The sequence below is a fragment of the Coregonus clupeaformis genome, unplaced genomic scaffold, assembly GCF_020615455.1.
Source record: "Coregonus clupeaformis isolate EN_2021a unplaced genomic scaffold, ASM2061545v1 scaf0888, whole genome shotgun sequence".
Taxonomy (NCBI): domain Eukaryota; kingdom Metazoa; phylum Chordata; class Actinopteri; order Salmoniformes; family Salmonidae; genus Coregonus; species Coregonus clupeaformis.
In genome coordinates this window covers 108,915-131,914 of record NW_025534342.1, presented here as the reverse complement: position 1 = coordinate 131,914, position 23,000 = coordinate 108,915, and the positions used below count along the sequence as shown (strand labels likewise).

Below are 23,000 nucleotides of genomic sequence, written 5' to 3'. Positions count from 1 at the left end.
TTGTGGACAGGTGTCTTTTATACTGATAACAAGTTCAAACAGGTGCCATTAATACAGGTAACGAGTGGAGGACAGAGGAGCCTCTTAAATAAGAAGTTACAGGTCTGTGAGAGCCAGAAATCCTGCTTGTTTGTAGGTGACCAAATACTTATTTTCCACCATAATTTGCAAATAAATTCATTAAAAATCCTACAATGTGATTTTCTGGATTTTTTTTTCTCAATTTGTCTGTCAAAGTTGACGTGTACCTATGATGAAAATTACAGGCCTCTCTCATCTTTTTAAGTGGGAGAACTTGCACAATTGGTGGCTGACTAAATACTTTTTTCCCCCACTGTATATATGTGTGTGTATGTGTGTGTATATGTGTATGTGTATGTGTATGTGTGTATATATATCTGTGTATATATGTATATATGTATACAGTGAGGGAAAAAAGTATTTGATCCCCTGTTGATTTTGTACGTTTGCCCACTGACAAAGAAATGATCAGTCTATAATTTTAATGGTAGGTTTATTTGAACAGTGGGAGACAAAAATGTTATCAATTGATTTGCATTTTAATGAGGGAAATAAGTATTTGACCCCCTCTCAATCAGAAAGATTTCTGGCTCCCAGGTGTCTTTTATACAGGTAACGAGCTGAGATTAGGAGCACACTCTTAAAGGGAGTGCTCCTAATCTCAGCTTGTTACCTGTATAAAAGACACCTGTCCACAGAAGCAATCAATCAATCAGATTCCAAACTCTCCACCATGGCCAAGACCAAAGAGCTCTCCAAGGATGTCAGGGACAAGATTGTAGACCTACACAAGGCTGGAATGGGCTACAAGACCATCACCAAGCAGCTTGGTGAAAAGGTGACAACAGTTGGTGCGATTATTCGCAAATGGAAGAAACACAAAATAACTGTCAATCTCCCTCGGCCTGGGGCTCCATGCAAGATCTCACCTCGTGGAGTTGCAATGATCATGAGAACGGTGAGGAATCAGCCCAGAACTACACGGAAGGATCTTGTCAATGATCTCAAGGCAGCTGGGACCATAGTCACCAAAAGAAAACAATTGGTAACACACTACGCCGTGAAGGACTGAAATCCTGCAGCGCCCGCAAGGTCCCCCTGCTCAAGAAAGCACATATACAGGCCCATCTGAAGTTTGCCAATGAACATCTGAATGATTCAGAGGAGAACTGGGTGAAAGTGTTATGGTCAGATGACACCAAAATGGAGCTCTTTGGCATCAACTCAACTCGCCGTGTTTGGAGGAGGAGGAATGCTGCATATGACCCCAAGAACACCATTCCCACTGTCTAACATGGAGGTGGAAACATTATGCTTTGGGGGTGTTTATCTGCTAAGGGGACAGGACAACTTCACAGCATCAAAGGAACGATGGACGGGGCCATGTACCGTCAAATCTTGGGTGAGAACCTCCTTCCCTCAGCCAGGGCATTGAAAATGGGTCGTGGATGGGTATTCCAGCATGACAATGACCCAAAACACACCGCCAAGGCAACAAAGGAGTGGCTCAAGAAGAAGCACATTAAGGTCTTGGGTGGCCTAGCCAGTCTCCAGACCTTAATCCCATAGAAAATCTGTGGAGGGAGGCTGAAGGTTCGAGTTGCCAAACGTCAGCCTCGAAACCTTAATGACTTGGAGAAGATCTGCAAAGAGGAGTGGAACAAAATCCCTCCTGAGATGTGTGCAAACCTGGTGGCCAACTACAAGAAACGTCTGACCTCTGTGATTGCCAACAAGGGTTTTGCCACCAAGTACTAAGTCATGTTTTGCAGAGGGGTCAAATACTTATTTCCCTCATTAAAATGCAAATCAATTTATAACATTTTTGACATGCGTTTTTCTGTATTTTGTTGTTGTTATTCTGTCTCTCACTGTTCAAATAAACCTACCATTAAAATTATAGACTGATCATGTCTTTGTCAGTGGGCAAACGTACAAAATCAGCAGGGGATCAAATACTTTTTTCCCTCACTGTATATGTATATGTGTATGTATATATATATATATTTGCGAGAAAAAAAACATATGGGGGATTGGAAGTGATGCAGACAATTACATTGATGGAAGTTACAATCTATCTGTAGTCTATACTCATAACACCACCACAGTAGTCTATACTCACAACACCACTACAGTAGTCTATACTCACAACACCACCACAGTAGTCTATACTCACAACACCACCACAGTAGTCTATACTCACAACACCACCACAGTAGTCTATACTCACAACACCACCACAGTAGTCTATACTCACAACAACACCACAGTAGTCTATACTCACAACAACACCACAGTAGTCTATACTCACAACAACACCACAGTAGTCTATACTCACAACACCACCACTGTAGTCCAAACTCAAAACACCACCACAGTAGTCTATACTCACAACACCACCACAGTAGTCTATACTCACAACACCACCACAGTAGTCTATACTCATAACACCACCACAGTAGTCTATACTCACAACACCACCACAGTAGTCTATACTCACAACACCACCACAGTAGTCTATACTCACAACACCACCACAGTAGTCTATACTCATAACACCACCACAGTAGTCTATACTCACAACACCACCACAGTAGTCTATACTCACAACACCACCACAGTAGTCTATACTCACAACACCACCACAGTAGTCCATACTCACAACACCACCACAGTAGTCTATACTCACAACACCACCACAATAGTCTATACTCACAACACCACCACAGTAGTCTATACTCATAACACCACCACAGTAGTCTATACTCATAACACCACCACAATAGTCTATACTCACAACACCACCACAGTAGTCTATACTCACAACACCACCACAGTAGTCTATACAACACCACCACAGTAGTCTATACTCACAACACCACCACAGTAGTCTATACTCACAACCACCACAGTAGTCTATACTCACAACACCACCACAGTAGTCTATACTCACAACACCACCACAGTAGTCTATACTCACAACACCACCACAGTAGTCTATACTCATAACACCACCACAATAGTCTACACTCACAACACCACCACAGTAGTCTATACTCACAACACCACCACAGTAGTCTATACTCACAACACCACCACAGTAGTCTATACTCACAACACCACCACAGTAGTCTATACTCACAACACCACTACAGTAGTCTATACTCACAACACCACCACAGTAGTCTATAGTCACAACACCACCACAGACAAGCAGGGTGGATTGTTGACTAGACTGATTCCATGTGTGAGGGCTGTTTTGGAATGGAATACCCAGTCTCTGTACTGAACCTTTACTTAGCTATGCTATTGTTATTATAACAGACAATGGTTGGATTGCATTTCCAGCACACTGCACTCCTGTGACATCTCACGTTTCATTTCATTGATGTTCATTCTACTCACTCTATTGATTGTTGACCTGCTCGGGATAAACGTTCCAACTTAACCACAGATCTAGGATCAGCTCACCAGCCTCAAATCTTAACCTTAACCATTAACCATTCTAATAGAATATCTCTCCTCTCTCTGTCCCATGATCATGTGACCAGTGAGCCAGGTCATGTGATGTGACATTCCACATTCCATGTGATCCCTGGTGACCCAGTAGACATGGTGCCCAACTATAGCGGAACCCAGCTCACCCGGCGACTGTTACTAGGCTACGCAGCAGTGGGGTGGCAGGCTTTCTGAGTTCAGGGAGTGCATTGTGTTGATATTGATGCTGAGGATTAACAAAATTAACGCATTACTTGTTTACAATATTACTTTGTGTGGAAAGTAATGTGTTATATTAATATAAAGTAACATGTTATATTACTATAAAGTAACGTGATATATTACTATAAAGTAATGTGTTATATTACTATAAAGTAACATGTTACTTTACTCCATTACTCATTAGTCCTCTACTGGAGGACTAATGGAAGTTACATCTACTGGAGGACTAATGGAAGTTACATCTACTGGAGGACTAATGGACATTACATCTAATGGAGGACTAATGGAAGTTACATCTACTGGAGGACTAATGGAAGTTACATCTACTGGAGGACTAATGGAAGTTACATCTAATGGAGGACTAATGGAAGTTACATCTACTGGAGGACTAATGGAAGTTACATCTACTGGAGGACTAATGGAAGTTACATCTACTGGAGGACTAATGGAAGTTACATCTACTGGAGGACTAATGGAAGTTACATCTACTGGAGGACTAATGGAAGTTACATTCCACTATTGTTGAGAAATGAAAATGTTATATACAAAGGAGGAAAACCCTTATTCAGTACACATTCTTACATTCCTGTGTGTAGAGCAAGGCGCTTGCAATGTCAGGATTTTGGGTTTGATTCCCGCTGGGGTCATCCATACAAAATTGCATGCACACACTGCTGTAAGTCCCTTTGGATAAAGCCCTGAACTAGCTCACCTGACTCACCTAGTCAAGGGCTTGATGATTAGTTGACCAGTTGAATCAGGTGTTAGCTGTGGAATAGATATAATCCATGGACAGGCTGGTCCCCATGGAGAGGTTGGAGAAAGGCTGTGCTAAATGACATGTTTGTGTTCACATGACTGTAACTATAGCACTATGACTATGACTCACCTCCAGGCCTGCGTCTGTGATGGTGGACCTCTTCAGACTGACCGACTTCACCCCCTTCTTGGACAGGGGGTAGTTATCAATGAACTCACAAATGTCCAGGTCCGAAACCCCCACCAGACAGAACGCCTGGAACCCCCTGAGGGCGAAGGCCTGCAGGCTGACAAACTCCTTCTCTCCGCTGGGGAGTAGGGCGTACAGCTCCTTGGCATGGAGGACGGGTGTGACACCCTCCCAGAACTTGGGCTGGTACAGAACCTTCCTCCAGGTCCTGCACACCTGGGCCAGGACACACTTCTCAGCCGTGGTGAAGTACCACAGCAGCCTGTTGAGCAGCTTCTCATCCAGGGCCAGCTGGCGCTCCAGGGGCAGCAGAAGGGCCAGAGGCAGGGTGAGGGCCAGGGGCAGGGGCGGCTTGGGTAAAGTGAGGGGGACCTTGCGCAGCGGGGGTTGGAGGGCCGTCAGGGGGCTGGTGTCCAGGTCTGGCCCCAGGAGAGAAGCTGCGGTGGGCAGGGGGTCCAGGTGGTAGGGTAGGGAAGGCGGGGGTAGGATGCCGGGCACGGAGGAGGACTGGCACAGGCGGTTCTTGGCGGCAGGCGTGCCCTTGGTGATGCTGGCGCTGCCCAGACCGTTGGGCTGAGGGGGGAGCTTGACCATGCCGTTCCTCGGGACACACGGAGACTTGAGCTCGCTGGGGGTCGACATGTTCAACATTGGGAACCTAGGAGGAGGGAGAGAGAATTAATACATGGTAAACATTGGATCAGAGAGAGAGAGAGAGCGAAAGAGAGATCGATAGAGAGTGCGAGAGAGAGTGAGAGAGAGAGCGAGAGAGAGCATTAAAACATAAAGACAGATAGACTCAACATGTCTGACAACCGAGCTAGGAGACCAGTTAGGTCACCCGTGATATAAGTCAGTATTCAACATCCAACCATGTCTGAGGACATCAGGAGATGAAGTGGAAACCAGCCACTAGGGGCAACAGTGAGCGCTGTTACCTTCAAGTAGGCTTTGGTTTTGCTAGGGTGTTGTGGACATGGATGGCAGATGGGCGACATAAACATCTGCTTCTGGTTCCAAAGGTTGCATGTTTGAATCCAGCAATAGAAAGTTATTTTTATTTTAAGCCTATCCCAAACCTTAACCCTTATCTTAACCATTCAGAGTTAATGCCAAACCTTAAGAAATCTGAGTTAATGCCTAACCTTAAGAAATCTGAGTTAATGCCTAAACTTAAGAAATCTGAGTTAATGCCTAAACTTAAGAAATCTGAGTTAATGCCTAAACTTAACCTTGGAACGATACAGAGAAGTAACCAAACACTTTGAAAATTGACATTTGGAACAACTTTGAAATTTTTACGTTTGAGAAACATGGATGAACGTCTAATTCTGTGAGAGCTTGTTGAGGGGACAGTAATCAGACAGACAGACAGACAGACAGGTACATACTGTTGTCTAAATCTACACACAGTCAGATCAATCTTGTAAGACCATCCATTGTTTTATTCTATTTGCTACAGTGGATCAATCAGGTGGAGCATCTCAGTTCATCCACCATAATTATGTATGTATGCCAACAGCATACCACCCTGCATACCACTGCTGGCTTGCCTCTGAAGCTAAGCAGGTTTGGTCCCTGGATGGAAGACCAGATGCTGCTGGAAGTGGAGTTGGAGGGCCAGTAGGAGGCACTCTTTCCTCTGGTCTAAATAAATATATTTATCCCAATGCCCCAGGGCAATGATAGGGGACATTGCCCTGTGTAGGGTGTCGTCTTTCGGCTGGGACGTTGAACGTGTGTCCTGACTCTCTGTGTTCACTAAAGATCCCATGGCACTTATCAAAAGAGTAGGGATGTTAACCCCAGTGTCCTGGCTAAATTCCCAATCTAGCCCTCATACCATCATGGCCACCTAATTATCCCCAGCCTCCAATTGGCTCATTCATCTCCCCTTCAACTATTCCCCAGGTTGTTGCTGTAAGTGAGAATGTGTTCTCAGTCAACTTACCTGGTAAAATACATTTAACACATTGTCTATGGACCTGCCTGTCTGTCTCTCAAGGGACTGAGTAGATAAACACCACTAGGCAGTTCTTATGTAGATAGCTTAGATGTATTTCCCATAACCTGTGTGTGCTTGATGTTGGAGAGCCTCGCTGTTATGTACAATATAGCCTACACAGAAACAGACGCGATTTCTGGGCAAACAAAGCATTTTTCGTTTGAATAATTCACAGAACACTTGGCGACAATCCCTTGGCAGCCTTGCGTTAGAAATAGAACAGCGCGGTGGTCTATGGTGGCAGGCCCTATATCTAAGCAAGCATCCCTGCTATGCTAGTCTACAGTATTACGTAATGCTGGTGGCAGAGTGGCACAGCAGGAAGCTACAATAGGACGTGTTCACTTTGAATAAAGATTACAAGGCAAAATATAAACAGTTTAGAGGTATAGGGCCTTATCAACAATCATCGCAGATAAGATAAGCTCATTGCATCCTTCATTGTCAAAACCTTTAGATGCAATAGGTATCACTATTCATAGGATATCGACAACTATACAATGAATAGCATTCCCGTCATCAAATAGTGTCTATGACTGCCTACAGTAACCTAGGCTATAGGCTACACCATCAGTCATTAGGCTAGGGCTATTACAACCGGATCGAATATTAAACCCATATCACTCTGCTTGTGATTGGTCTAATATTCGGTTTGTGTTGCACGTAACACATATCGGTGTAATAGAGCTGAAAGGGGAATAAGCGATGCTGCAGCAGAAAAGCTAACCGAAGGAAGGGTTGGCTATTCTCTCTCTCTCTCCCTCCCTCCCGCTCTCTCGCTCCGCTAAACAGAAAATAGCATTGCGGTGCTCCGGCCAGCATGAATCTGCATTGCACTCTGCTCTTACCTGTCGATTGAACCCCGTCACTCTCCCCCGATTGAACCGAAGCCTCGCAAGTCTTTCACCAAACGGAGATCTATTTTATCGCCAGCATCACCACGCTACCAGCAGCATCCACAGGGAATGGCGGAGAGCGGGGGATGTTATTGAATTGTTGACGCTACGACGCGATGCATAATTTCGTATCGGAAGCGACGAGGACATAATATGAGGGAATATGCGTGAAATCGGGATGATTGTCCTGTTTTGTTTGTTTCATCGGCGCATTATTCCACGGTGTCAGCGAAGATAAATATCTGATGCGTTCGAATCAGTGTGGGAGAGAGAGACAGAGAGACAGAGAGAGAGAACGAGATCCCTGTAATAGAAAGCAACATGACATCGCCTGGCTCAACATCAGCGGAACTCAACAGAGGAGGAGAGGAAGAGATGAAGCTGCGGCGGTACTCTCTCTTTCGTTCTCTCTCAATTCAATGTCAATTCAAAGGGGCTTTATTGTTATGGGAAACGTGTTTACTTTCCCAAAGCAAGTTAAATAAACAATAAACAAAAGTGAAATAAACAATAAACAAAAGTGAAATAAACAATTAACAAAAATGAGAACACACGAAACAATATCAACAAAAAACAATTAGAAATTAACAGTAAACATTGTACTCACAAAGGTTTGAAAAAGATCAAGACATTTCCAGTGTTATATTATCAGCTATGTACAGTGTTTTAGCAATGTATACATTGTTGTAGTACGAATATTAGGGGAATATAAATAGACAGATAAATATAGGTGGTATTTCCATTCTCTCTCAGGGCCCAGGGTACACCAAACACGCCAAAAACAAAGGGTTCATAATAAACCCATTCATTCATTCACCCCCACTGAACCACTCACAACCCTAACCTATACCGTACTGTGGTCTAACATTAAGATACATTCATCCAATTGTACACAAGGTCCAACATAAATGTGACTTCCCTTTAGCTGTTCTGGCTGGGACAAGCCAAGGCTCCTGCTCCTATGAGCTGTTCTGGCTGGGACAAGCCAAGGCTCCTGCTCCTATGAGCTGTTCTGGCTGGGACAAGCCAAGGCTCCTGCTCCTATGAGCTGTTCTGGCTGGGACAAGCCAAGGCTCCTGCTCCTATGAGCTGTTCTGGCTGGGACAAGCCAAGGCTCCTGCTCCTTAGCCGGGAATCTAACTCCCAACCTTCCAATCTCAGGGTGGACACTCTAACCACAAGGCTACTGAGCTGGTGCTGAGCTGGTGTAGCTCGGTACATATAACTCAGCTGTAAACAAATAGATCTATCTATCTGTCACACACACACACACACACACACACACACACACACACACACACACACACACACACACACACACACACACACACATCTGCACTAACCCCCTCCTCCTGTTCAGCTGCCTGTGGCTACTAGGATGTTAAAATAGGGGGAGATAAGAGGGAGAGATGGGGATGTTAAAATAGCTCCTTCTGCTGTCTGACTGCAGAACCTGAAGTAAGACTAACAGTACTGTTGAGTACAGCAGTAACCACCACCCACCAGCTATATACACACAGAGCTCAGCCAGCCACACAACCCATAGGCTGGGGATGGAGGGAGAGAGAGAGAGAGAGAGAGAGAGAGAGAGAGAGAGAGAGAGAGAGAGAGAGAGAGAGAGAGAGAGAGAGAGAGAGAGAGAGAGAGAGAGAGAGAGAGAGAGAGAGAGAGAGAGAGAGAGAGAGAGAGATAGATAGATAGATAGATAGATAGATAGATAGATAGATAGATAGATAGATAGATAGATAGATAGATAGATAGATAGATAGATAGATAGATAGATAGATAGATAGATAGAGAGAGGGAGACAAACACCAAATTGAGACTCTGCATGAAGAATTCTGAAAAAATATCCTCCATGTACAACGAAAAGAGCAGAATTAGGCCGATACTCGCTAATTATCAAAATCCAGAAAAGAGACGTTAAATTCTATAACCACTTAAAAGGAAGCGATTCCCAACCTTCCATAACAAAGCCATCACCTACAGAGAGATGAACTTGGAGAAGAGTCCCCTAAGCAAGCTGGTCCTGGGGCTCTGTTCACAAACACAAACAGACCCCACAGAGCCCCAGGACAGCAACACAATTAGACCCAACCAAATCGTGAGAAAACAAAAAGATAATTACTTGACACATTGGAGCGAACTAGAATGCTATTTGGCCCTAGACAGAGAGTACACAGTGGCAGAATACCTGACCACTGTGACTGACCCAAACTTAAGGAAAGCTTTAACTATGTACAGACTCAGTGAGCATAGCCTTGCTATTGAGAAAGGCCGCCGTAGGCAGACCTGGCTCTCAAGAGAAGACAGGCTATGTGCACACTGCCCACAAAATGAGGTGGAAACTGAGCTGCACTTCCTAACCTCCTGCCAAATGCATGACCATATTAGAGACACATATTTCCCTCAGATTACATAGATCCACAAAGAATTCGAAAACAAATCCAATTTTGATAAACTCCCTCTCTATTGGGTGAAATACCACAGTGTGCCATCACAGCAGCAAGATTTGTGACCTGTTGCCACAAGAAAAGGGCAAGCAGTGAAGAACAAACACCATTGTAAATACAACCCATATTTAAGTTTATTTATTTTCCCATTTGTACTATTTGCACATTGTTACAACACTGTATATAGACATAATATGACATTTGAAATGTCTTTATTCTTTTGGAACTTCTGAGTGTAATGTTTACTGTTAATATTTATTGTTTATTTCACTTTTGTTTACTATCTACTTCACTTGCTTTGGCAATGTTAACATACGTTTCCCATGCCAATAAAGCCCTTGAATTGAATTGAATTGAATTGAGAGAGAAAGAGTGGGAGAGAGAGAGAGAGAGAGAAAGAGAAAGAAAGAGAGAGAGGGAGAGAGAGGGATAGAGAGAGAGAGAGGGAGAGAGAGAGAGAGAGAGAGAGAGAGAGAGAGGGGAGAGAGAGAGAGAGAGCGAGAGAGAGAGAGAGAGAGAGAGAGAGGGGGAGAGAGAGAGAGAGAGAGAGAGAGGGGGGAGATGGAGAGAGAGAGAGAGGGGAGAGGGAGAGAGAGAGATGGGGAGAGAGAGAGAGGGGGGGAGACTATAGGGTGTCATCTGGGCTGCAGCCATTGACATAGTGAGGGAGAGTGGAAGAGAGAGCAGGTGAGTTGGGGAGGAAGAGAGAGAGAGAAGGAGTGAGGGAGTAAGAGAGAGAGAAAGAGTGGGGGGGAGAGAGAGAGAGGGTGAGTGGGGGAGGAAGAGAGAGAGAAAGAGTGAGGGAGGAAGAGAAAGAGAAAGAGTGGGGGAGGAAGAGTGAGAGAAAGAGTGGGCCTTCTCAGTGTAACTTCAGCACCAAGGAGAGCAGCAGTTATAGTCAAATATACAGCTACTACTACTGTCATCAAGTTCCCTGGACATACAGTACTGAACCAAACTACAACACTTCACAGCCGAGAGAGAGAGAGAGAGAGAGAGAGAGAGAGAGAGAGAGGGACAGAGACATGTCTCACTCGCTCTCTCTCTCTCTCTCTCTCTCCTCTCTCTCTTCTCTGTCTCTCTCTCTCTCTCTCTCCCACTCTTTCTCTCTCAATTCAATTCAATTCAATTTAAGGGCTTGATTGGCATGGGAAACTAATGTTAACATTGCCAAAGCAAGTGAAGTAGATAGTAAACAAACGTGAAATAAACAATAAATATTAACAGTAAACATTACACTCAGAAGTTTCAAAAGAATAAAGACATTTCAAATGTCATATTATGTATATATACAGTGTTGTAACAATGTGCAAATAGTTAAAGTACAAATGGGAAAATAAATAAACATAAATATGGGTTGTATATACAATGGTGTTTGTTCTTCACTGGTTGCCCTTTTCTTGTGGCAACAGGTCACAAATCTTGCAGCTGTGTTGGCACACTGTGGTTTTTCACCCAGTAGATAGGGAGTTTATCAAAATTAGGTTTGTTTTCGAATTCTTTGTGGATCGCTGTAATCTGATGGAAATATGTGTCTCTAATATGGTCATACTTTTGGCAGGAGGTTAGGAAGTGCAGCTCAGTTTCCACCTCATTTTGTGGGCAGTGTGCACATAGCCTGTCTTCTCTTGAGAGCCAGGTCTGCCTACGGCGGCCTTTCTCAATAGCAAGGCTATGCTCACTGAGTCTGTACATAGTCAAAGCTTTCCTTAAGTTTGGGTCAGTCACAGTGGTCAGGTATTCTCTCTCTCTCTCTCTCTCTCTCTCTCTCTCTCTCTCTCTCTCTCTCTGTCTCTGTCTCTGTCTCTGTCTCTCTCTGTCTCTCTCTGTCTCTCTCTCTCTCTGTCTCTGTCTCTGTCTCTGTCTCTGTCTCTCTCTCTCTCTCTCTCTCTCTCTCTCTCTCTCTCTCTCTCTGTCTCTGTCTCTGTCTGTCTCTGTCTCTGTCTGTCTCTCTCTGTCTCTCTCTGTCTCTCTCTCTCTCTCTCTCTCTCTCTCTCTCTCTCTCTCTCTCTGTCTCTGTCTCTGTCTCTCTCATTCTCTCTATATCTCTCACTCTGTCTCTCTCTCTCTCTCTCTCTCTCTCTCTCTCTCTCTCTCTCTCTCTCTCTCTCTGTCTCTCTCTCTGTGTCTCTGTCTCTCTCTCTCTCTCTCTCTCTCTCTCTCTCTCTCTCTCTCTCTCTCTCTCTCTCTCTCTCTCTGTCTCTCTCTCTATGTCTCTGTCTCTGTCTCTCTCTCTCTCTCTCTCTCTCTCTCTCTCTCTCTCTCTCTCTCTCTCTCTCTCTCTCTCTCTCTCTCTCTCTCTCTCTCTCTGTCTCTCTCTCTCTCTCGCTCTCTCTCTCTGTCTCTGTCTCTCTTTCTTTCTGTCTCTCTCTCTCTCTCTCTCTCTCTCTCTCTCTCTCTCTCTCTCTCTCAATTCAATTACATTTCAATTCAATTTAAGGGCTTTATTGGCATGGGAAACGTATGTTAACATTGCCAAAGCAAGTGAAGTAGATAGTAAACAAAAGTGAAATAAACAATACATATTAACAGTAAACATTACACTCTCTCTGTCTCTGTCTCTGTCTCTGTCTCTGTCTCTGTCTCTCTCTCTCTCTCTCTCTCTCTCTCTCTCTCTCTCTCTCTCCTCTCTCTCTCTCTCTCTCTCTCTCTCTCTCTCTCTCTCTCTCTCTCTCTCTCTCTCTCTCTCTCTCTCTCTCTCTCTCTCTGTCTCTCTCTCTGTGTCTCTGTCTCTCTCTCTCTCTCTCTCTCTCTCTCTCTCTCTCTCTCTCTCTCTCTCTCTCTCTCCTCTCTCTCTCTATGTCTCTCTCTCTCTCTCTCTCTCTCTCTCTCTCTCTCTCTCTCTCTCCTCTCTCTCTCTCTCTCTCTCTCTCTCTCTCTCTCTCTCTCTCTCTCTCGCTCTCTCTCTGTCTCTGTCTCTCTTTCTGTCTCTCTGTCTCTCTCTCTCTCTCTCTCTCTCTCTCTCTCTCTCTCTCTCTCTCTCAATTCAATTACATTTCAATTCAATTTAAAGGACTTTATTGGCATGGAAACGTATGTTAACATTGCCAAAGCAAGTGAAGTAGATAGTAAACAAAAGTGAAATAAACAATACATATTAACAGTAAACATTACACTCTCTCTGTCTCTGTCTCTGTCTCTGTCTCTGTCTCTGTCTCTGTCTCTCTCTCTCTCTCTCTCTCTCTCTCTCTCTCTCTCTCTCTCTCTCTCTCTCTCTCTCTGTCTCTCTCTCTCTCTCTCTCTCTCTCTCTCTCTCTCTCTCTCTCTCTCTCTCTCTCTCTCTCTCTGTCTCTCTCTGTCTCTCTGTCTCTGTCTCTGTCTCTGTCTCTGTCTCTCTCTCTCTCGCTCTCTCTCTCTCTCTCTCTCTCTCTCTCTCTCTCTCTCTCTCTCTCTCTCTCTCTCTCTCTCTCTCTCTCTCTGTCTCTCTTTCTGTCTCTCTGTCTCTTTCTCTCTCTCTCTCTCTCTCTGTCTCTCTCTCTGTCTCTCTCTCTGTCTCTCTCTCTGTCTCTCTCTCTCTCTCTCTCTCTCTCTCTCTCTCGTTCTCTCTCTCTCCCTCTCTCTGTCTCTCTCTCTCTCTCTCTGTCTCTCTCTCTCTCTCTCTGGCTCTCAAGAGAAGACAGGCTATGTGCACACTGCCCACAAAATGAGGTGGAAACCGAGCTGCACTTCCTAACCTCCTGCCAAATGTATGACCATATTAGAGACACATATTTCCCTCAGATTGCAGCGATCCACAAAGAATTCGAAAACAAACCCAATTTTGATAAACACCCTTATCTACTGGGTGAAAAACCACAGTGTGCCATCACAGCTGCAAGATTTGTGACCTGTTGCCACAAGAAAAGGGCAACCAGTGAAGAACAAACACCATTGTAAATACAACCCATATTTATGTTTATTTATTTTCCCATTTGTACTTGAACTATTTGCACATTGTTACAATACTGTATATATACATAATATGACATTTGAAATGTCTTTATTCTTTTGAAACTTCTGAGTGTAATGTTTACTGTTAATATTTATTGTTTATTTCACTTTTGTTTACTATCTACTTCACTTGCTTTGGCAATGTTTACACATGTTTCCCATGCCAATAAAGCCCTTAAATTGAAATTGAATTGAATTGAGAGAGAGAAGGAGATAGATCAGAGTTGTGAAGTACAGAGACAGAGGATGAGAGAAAATGAAAAAAGGGTGAATTTCTCAATTCTCTCCCACCCCTTCCTCTCTATTTCTCACTCTCCATTCCTCTTCCTCTTCCCTCCCTCTCTCTCCCTCCCTCCCTCCCTCCCTCTCTCCCTCCCTCTCTCTCTCTCTCTCTCTCTCTCTCTCTCTCTCTCTCTCTCTCTCTCTCTCTCTCCCTCCATCCCTCTCTCTTCACTCCCTCTCTCTTCCCTCCCTCCCTCTCCCTCCCTCTCTCTCTCCCTCCCTCTTCATCTCCATACATCTCCTCTGTCCCCCTTCCACCCTCTCTCCAGCTCTCTCCACCCCATCTCCTTCTCTCTCTCAATTCAATTCAATTCAAATTGCTTTATTGGCGTAACAATGTACATATTGCCAAAAGCGTACTTTGGAAATTAAGTGATTCATTTGCAATATTAACCCTCTAGCTACCAACATATTTGACATAAATCGATTACCAACTGAACCCAAGAAGAAACGATATTAGAAAAATCTACAATCACAGAATAATATAAATGTATTTCTCATCAAAACATCCTTACACAAGTAATTAATGTTATCTGAAATAGAAGATGGCCAAAACAGACTGTTCTTTTAACAAGTTCATTTGCATATTCTGTAAAATGAAAATATAAAATGGTCCTTTATAGAATGTGCAGCTTTTTTCCACGTCAGTACTAAAAAGCTAATTTACCATCATTTGATTATAGTATCATTTAGTTTTCAGAATTTTGAAAAAATATTAATTTAGTGATATTTATGTTGTAAAAACGACTGCCATTTAAAGTACACCAAAAATTTAAATATATATAATTGTATTGATAAAAATGCATTCAATTCACTTCAAAAAGTGATCCTGAGAGACAGTGACCAACAATATGGCTTAGTTTTCTTTATTTACTTACCCCACAGCTAGCATTAGCATCACTGCTAGTGAAACAATGGGAGTGGTAGGGGCTATGGCAGGATGCTTTGAAAAGCATGCTGAAAACCTTTAAGTTACTATAAACCAAATAGTACAGCACCCACTATGTAGTACCCACAAATAGTACAGCACTATGTGTACAGTGGGGGAAAAAAATATTTAGTCAGCCACCAATTGTGCAAGTTCTCGGTACACGACAACTATGACAGACAAAATGAGAAAAAGAAATCCAGAAAATCACATTGTAGGATTTTTTATGAATTTATTTGCAAATTATGGTGGAAAATAAGTATTTGGTCAATAACAAAAGTTTCTCAATACTTTGTTATATACCCTTTGTTGGCAATGACACAGGTCAAACGTTTTCTGTAAGTCTTCACAAGGTTTTCACAAACTGTTGCTGGTATTTTGGCCCATTCCTCCATGCAGATCTCCTCTAGAGCAGTGATGTTTTGGGGCTGTCGCTGGGCAACACGGACTTTCAACTCCCTCCAAAGATTTTCTATGGGGTTGAGATCTGGAGATTGGCTAGGCCACTCCCGAGTGGCACAGTGGTCTAAGGCACTGCATCGCAGTGCAAGCTGTGCCACTAGAGATCCTGGTTCGAATCCAGGCTCTGTCGTGACCGGGAGACCCATGGGGCGGCGTGCAATTGGCCCAGCGTCGTCCAGGGTAGGGGAGGGAATGGCCGGCAGGGATGTAGCTCAGTTGATAGAGCATGGCGTTTGCAATGCCAGGGTTGTGGGTTCGATTCCCACAGGGGGAATAAAAATGTATGCACTAACTGTAAGTCGCTCTGGATAAGAGCGTCTGCTAAATGACTAAAATGTAAATGCTTCTTACGAAGCCACTCCTTTGTTGCCCGGGCGGTGTGTTTGGGATCATTGTCATGCTTAAAGACCCAGCCACGTTTCATCTTCAATGCCCTTGCTGATGGAAGGAGGTTTTCACTCAAAATCTCACGATACATGGCCCCATTCATTCTTTCCTTTACGGATCAGTCGTCCTGGTCCCTTTGCAGAAAAAACAGCCCCAAAGCATGATGTTTCCACCCCCCATGCTTCACAGTAGGTATAGTGTTCTTTGGATGCAACTCAGCATTCTTTGTCCTCCAAACATGACGAGTTGAGTTTTTACCAAAAAGTTCTATTTTGGTTTCATCTGACTATGACATTCTCCCAATCCTCTTCTGGATCATCCAAATGCACTCTAGCAAACTTCAGACGGGCCTGGACATGTACTGGCTTCAGCAGGGGGACAGGTCTGGCACTGCAGGATTTGAGTCCCTGGCGGCGTAGTGTGTTACTGATGGTGGCTTTGTTACTTTGGTCCCAGCTCTCTGCAGGTCTTGCACTAGTCCCCCCGTGTGGTTCTGGGATTTTTTGCTCACCGTTCTTGTGATCATTTTGACCCCACAGGGGTGAGATCTTGCATGGAGCCCCAGATCGAGGGAGATTTATCAGTGGTCTTGTATGTCTTCCATTTCCTAATAATTGCTCCCACAGTTGATTTCTTCAAACCAAGCTGCTTACCTATTGCAGATTCAGTCTTCCCAGCCTGGTGCAGGTCTACAATTTTGTTTCTGGTGTCCTTTGACAGCTCTTTGGTCTTGGCCATAGTGGAGTTTGGAGTGTGACTGTTTGAGGTTGTGGACAGGTGTCTTTTATACTGATAACAAGTTCAAACAGGTGCCATTAATACAGGTAACAAGTGGAGGACAGAGGAGCCTCTTAAAGAAGAAGTTACAGGTCTGTGAGAGCCAGAAATCTTGCTTGTTTGTAGTTGATCAAATACTTATTTTCCACCATAATTTGCAAATAAATTCATAAAAAATCCTACAATGTGATTTTCTGGAGAAAAAAAATCTCAATTTGTCTGTCATAGTTGACGTGTACCTATGATGAAAATTACAGGCCTCTCTCATCTTTTTAAGTGGGAGAACTTGCACAATTGGTGGCTGACTAAATACTTTTTTTCCACACTGTACATTCAGAGAAAGGCAGTTCTCCCTAGTAGTTCTACCACTGACAGACTTTATGAGCAGCTGGTTTCTGTAGTACAGTTCTACCTAGTAGTTATACCACTGACAGACTTTATGAGCTGTTTAGACTGCAACTAAGCCTATACAGTGGGGTCCTAAATTACTGACACCCTTGATAAAGATGAGCAATAATGACTGTATATAATAAATAATTCAAATACTGAGGCATATTGTATGCAACAAAATGGAGGAATTATATAATTTTATACTAATACAATTACTCAGAGAAAAATATTTTGTTTAACAAGTAATATTTATTTTAATCAAAAAGGTAGAGGTCAAAATTATTGTCACCCCTAAAGACTCTTATAAATAAAGTAGTCAAAAGTTTAGTATTTGGTCCCATATTCCTAGCACGCAATGACTACATCATCAAGCTTGTGACTCTACAAACTTGTTAGATGTATTTGCAGTTCCTTTTGGTTGTGTTTCATATTATTTTGTTCCCAATAGAGATTAATGGTAAATAATGTATTGTGTCATTTTGGAGTCACCTTTATTTCTATTGGGCACAAAATAATCTGTGTGTTAGTAGAACAGGTTTGTGAACTCAGCCCCAGGACCAGCTGGATGAGGGGACTATTTTCTTTGCTCAGCTCTTGGCATTGCAGGGCTTGGTAATGATAAGAGAGGGGGTCACTGTATTTTAAATGTTTCCAAAACTGAATTGCTATTTTTTGAGTGTTATTATTAGTGGATATTGTCCCAGTTCTGCCCTGCATGCGTTGCCTGTTGTTTTATCTCTCTCTCTCTCTCTCTCTCTCTCTCTCTCTCTCTCTCTCTCTCTCTCTCTCTCTCTCTCTCTCTCTCTCTCTCTCTCCCTCTCTCTCTCTCTCTCTCTCTCTCTCAATTCAATTTCAATTTAAGGGCTTTATTGGCATGGAAAACATATGTTAACATTGCCAAAGTGAAATAAACAATAGGGGTGTCAAAAATAAACTACCCCACCCCCTCTTTCCCTCTCCATCTCTTTCATTAGCTTGGTTGTTTAGAGCATGCTAATCAGCTCTTTCAGTCTCCTGAAAGCTTCTCTCTGGACTAAGAAGGTATTTTCCTGTGTTTAGGCTGCTAAACACACTGTGGTTAGAAAGGGGTTACAGCGGAGAGGAGAGGAGAGGAGAGGAGAAGAGAAGAGAAGAGAGGAGAGGAGAGGAGAGGAGAGGAGAGGAGAGGAGAGGAGAGGAGAGGAGAGGAGAGGAGAGGAGAGGAGAGGAGAGGAGAGGAGAGGAGAGGAGAGGAGAGGAGAGGAGAGGAGAGGAGAGGAGAGGAGAGGTGTGTCCTCCGGCTGTCCATCTCTCACATGGCTAGCCTGTAGGGATCAAGCAGGAAGTACTGTATATAGCCCTATTGCATCTTGGTAGACGGAGTTCTTCTGCACTGTACTCTACAGAGAATACGGCTTCATAAGGGTAGACTCCTGTCTTCTGGAATGACATACACATAACAATTATATATAATAGAAGCATAATAATATATAGTATGGCGCTATTGGGAACTGGATATGTACTTGTAAATGTCTGGGTGATGGTGTTGGGCTTTGGGGAACTGGAGATGTACTTGTAAACGTCTGGGTGATGGTGTTGAGCTATTGGGAACTGGAGATGTACTTGTAAATGTCTGGGTGATAGTGTTGGTTTGTTGGTGTGGAATGTACACGCTTGTGGGAAAGAATTTCCTCCTGTGAGGACAATCAGCTCTATTCTATTCTATGTCCAGTTCATCCTGTAGAAGCAAAAGTGTATCCTATAGCAGCAACAGTTCATCCTATGTTGTAGCTATGTTGTAATACCACTAGGCTAAACTGATTTAGGCCTATTCGCTATGCTGCACTGATACTAGCCTAATAAACTATGTTGTAACATGGTTACATAGCCTACTGTTATATGCCTATGTTACAGGGGAGGGGACTGGTGTGGCCTCTGACTGGTAGCCTAATAAATGGAGATAATCAGAATAGCATAACTAATCGCCATTATACAATTATACTGTGTACAATAGATAAAGGCTGCAAAATTTACAGAATAGGCCTATAAGCGCGTTTACGTCATTGACGTAGGAAAGGTTCGCGTCATATGTTTGCCGTTGCGTTCCTATTTTCCCAGCTCGCTGCTGCGGCTCGCGCTGTGCTGCTGTGACATACCGAGTCAAGACAAAGACTCGCGACATCATCCAGACATACAGGGGCAATGATAACAGGAATACAATTGTAATTTCTGTGTTTTCATAATCACTTCTATCGATTATGTATCTTCTAATCCCGTTACCAATCATAATCGATAAATAGCCTAGGCTATCTCTGTGCCGTTGCGCAATGAACGGTTATTCATCCAGCCGATCGCAGCTTAGATCCAACTCCTCTGGCTCTGGATGATTTCACCGAGGGCAGGATGGCGTTGCTGAATGGTTACATGGTGATCCGTGATCGATAATGTAGCCTATGCTATCAGGTTGAGAGAGGGCTGATCAAAATTGATCAGTTTAGCTCATCATTATCAGTCCTTGGGCATACTAAAAAGAATCAAATCGCTGAATGCTCTGTGCATCCCTTACCTCTCATACGCTGCTCACGCAGGCATTACTCCATGATCTGCGAAATGTCCCGGTTTGCTCTGGTCACGTTTCCCTCAACGTTGCAGCGCGCATGAGAATAAATAAATATATAACACTAGAAACGGCAGCAGCAGCCCTTCCCGTTACCGGTTGTGCCTGGTGGAGGCAAGAGGGACACCCTCCGGTGCTGATGCCATCGACGCGTAAATCCGATCCTAAAAAGGCGGATAATAAAAACGAGTCTGTTATGCAAAAGTTATGTTTTACTCTCAAAATCCGTTAACGCTCAAATAAGGGGCATCCAATACCTCTTCATGCAGTATGCGTCCACAGTCACACAAAGCTTGGTTTTCCTCTCTCTCTCTCTCTCTCTCTCTCTCTCTCTCTCTCTCTCTCTCTCCGATTGCTCGCTCTGTCTCGCTCTCTCCTCCTCTCTCTTATTCGCCGTCCTCTCACGTGTGTGTCGTGAACAACATTAGCGTGAGAAACAATAGTGGAATCGGCGGTTTACCTTCAAAATAAAATACCCTATTGAAACTGATGCAAACGGATGAAAATATTGGAATCATGCCACAATTGGACGTGATCATGCAAAACAAGGTTGGATCTTTGTTATATAAATAAATAGAAAGACAATAATTAGTCAATTTGACAACAACAACAAAAAATCATTTTAAATCGCATTGTGGATGTATAGACTTCAGGATTGCATTGGGGCATATTTATATTACAATGTACAGCCTTGGGTCCAGAAATGGGGTATCAGCCTACTCAGTGACACCCACAGAACACACCTGCAAAGAGTTTTCACAAATATTAGCTTCATAGCTCTTATTGCAGGACTTTAACTGTGGGAAATCACCTTCCCAGTCAGTCTATTGTGCGTATTGGACATTCATATCATCATGTACAGCCTTGAGTCCCCATTGAAACCAGTGTCTCTTTTAAAGGGATCCCTGCATATACAATTTCATAAAATTGATCAAAAATCTAATACAATATAAAACTACTAAAATACCACACATAAATACGCACAATATACACAAAACACAATCAACTAAAACAAACACATTATTCCTTATAAAAATCCTATGAAAAACAGAATCCAGGGGTTTTAGAGTAGAGGCAGCTGCACTTTGATAAATAGTATCACCATAATCAACAACAGGTAGAAAGGTTGACTGCACAATCTGCTTCCTGCTGACTAGAGCGAGACAAGATCTGTTTCTGTAAATAAATAAAAAAGCCCAACTTTAAATCTTAGTTTCTTAACAAGCTCATTTGTTTGTTGCAGCACAAAATCTGTTTTCCTTTTACTTTTGGAATATTTCTTAATAACAATGTTAGATTTAAAGATATGGGTTACTGAGCCAAAATGAGGTGGGCAGCACACTTGAGCAGACCCGGCTCCAATTGGTCAGTGGATATCTTGGTATCTATAGCAAGTAAGGCGTCAAGGACTTATTTTTGACAGTTTTCCAGAATTCAGCCGGGTTCCCTTACGATCAGAAAGAGTGGTTCCATAATAATCAGATTGAGCCTTTTTGATAATTCTTACACATTGATTCCTCAGTTGCCTAAAATATTGCCAATCCGGGTCTAAGCCTGTGTCCCTGTCCTTGACCCAGGCAACATTTCTCTTATGAATGACTTTGGATAATTCAGAAGTGGACCAGGCATTTGATCTACCTTTAACTCTCAGAGTTTTGAAGGGAGCATGATTATCCACAATAGTATTGAAGACATTTAAAAAGCTTAAAGCTAAATCAGGTTCAGGGATAGCTGAAATACAATCAAGGTCACTAAAATAAAGATCATGTAAAAAAGCTTGTTCACTAAAGTTTCTCTTAGTGATGACACAAGGCTTAGATGTATACAGTTGAAGTCGGAAGTTTACATACACTTAGGTTGGAGTCATTAAAACTTGTTTTTCAACCACTCCACAAATTTCTTGTTAACAAACTGTAGTTTTGGCAAGTCGGTTAGGACGTCCACTTTGTGCATGACACAAGTCATTTATCCAACAATTGTTTACAGACAGATTATTTCACTTATAATTTACTGTATCACAATTCCAGTGTGTCAGAAGTTTACATACACTAAGTTGACTGTGCCTTTAAACAGCTTGGAAAATTCCAGAAAATGATGTCATGGCTTTAGAAGCTTCTGATAGGCTAATTGACATCATTTGAGTCAATTGGAGGTGTACCTGTGGATGTATTTCAAGGCCTACTGCTCAGGAATTAGCCGCGTTCTGTTTCCTAGAGATGAATGTACTTTGGTGCGAAAAGTGCAAATCAATCCCAGAACAACAGCACCTTGTGAAGATGCTGGAGGAAACAGGTACAAAACTATCTATATCCACAGTAAAACAAGTCCTATATTGACATAACCTGAAAGGCCGCTCAGCAAGGAAGAAGCCACTGCTCCAAAACCACCATAAAAAAGCCAGACTACGGTTTGCAACTGCACATGGGGACAAAAATCGTACTTTTTGGAGAAATGTCATCTGGTCTGATGAAACAAAAATATAACTGTTTGGCCATAATGACCATCGTTATGTTTGGAGGAAAAAGGAGGTGCCTTGCAAGCCGAAGAACACCATCCCAACCGTGAAGCATGGGGGTGGCAGCATCATGCTGTGGGGGTGCTTTGCTGCAGGAGGGACTGGTGCACTTCAAAAAATAGATGGCATCATGAGGAAGGGAAATTATGTGGATATATTGAAGCAACATCTCAAGACATCAGTCAGGAAGTTAAAGCTTGGTCGCAAATGGATCTTCCAAATGGACAATGACCCCAAGCATACTTCTAAAGTTGTGGCAAATTGGCTTAAGGACAACAAAGTCAAGGTATTGGAGTGGCCATCACAAAGCCCTGACCTCAAGCCTATAGAACATTTGTGGGCAGAACTGAAAAAGCGTGTGCGAGCAAGGAGGCCTACAAACCTGACTCAGTTACACCAGCTCTGTCAGGAAGAATGGGCCAAAATTCACCCAACTTATTGTGGGAAGCTTGTGGAAGGCTTCCCGAAACGTTTGACCCAAGTTAAACCATTTAAAGGCATTGCTACCAAATACTAATTGAGTGTATGTACACTTCTGACCCACTGGGAATGTGATGAAATAAATAAAAGCTGAAATAAATAATTCTCTCTACTATTATTCTGACATTTCACATTCTTAAAATAAAGTGGTGATCCTAACTGACCTAAGACAGGGAATTTTTACTAGGATTAAATGTCAGGAATTGTGA

The 23,000-nt window shown here is 43.0% G+C and overlaps 1 protein-coding gene across 2 annotated transcripts in view; it reads right to left on the bottom strand.

The window, feature by feature from the left end:
• The window catches only part of LOC121557184 (F-box/LRR-repeat protein 16-like), a 45,321-nt gene extending 25,182 nt beyond the window's left edge, over positions 1-20,139 (bottom strand). The window contains exons 1-2 of one of the 2 annotated variants that reach the window (XM_041871021.2): positions 19,746-20,139; positions 4,631-5,348 (exon numbers count right to left, since the gene is read on the bottom strand). In XM_041871021.2, the coding sequence (XP_041726955.1) occupies positions 4,631-5,341 (711 nt within the window). In that variant the 5' untranslated portion in view covers positions 5,342-5,348; positions 19,746-20,139. Of the gene's footprint in view, positions 1-4,630; positions 5,349-7,543; positions 7,777-19,745 lie in introns of those variants that run through there. The other variant, XM_041871022.2, reaches the window with a different exon arrangement.
• Positions 20,140-23,000: the final 2,861 nt, after the last annotated feature.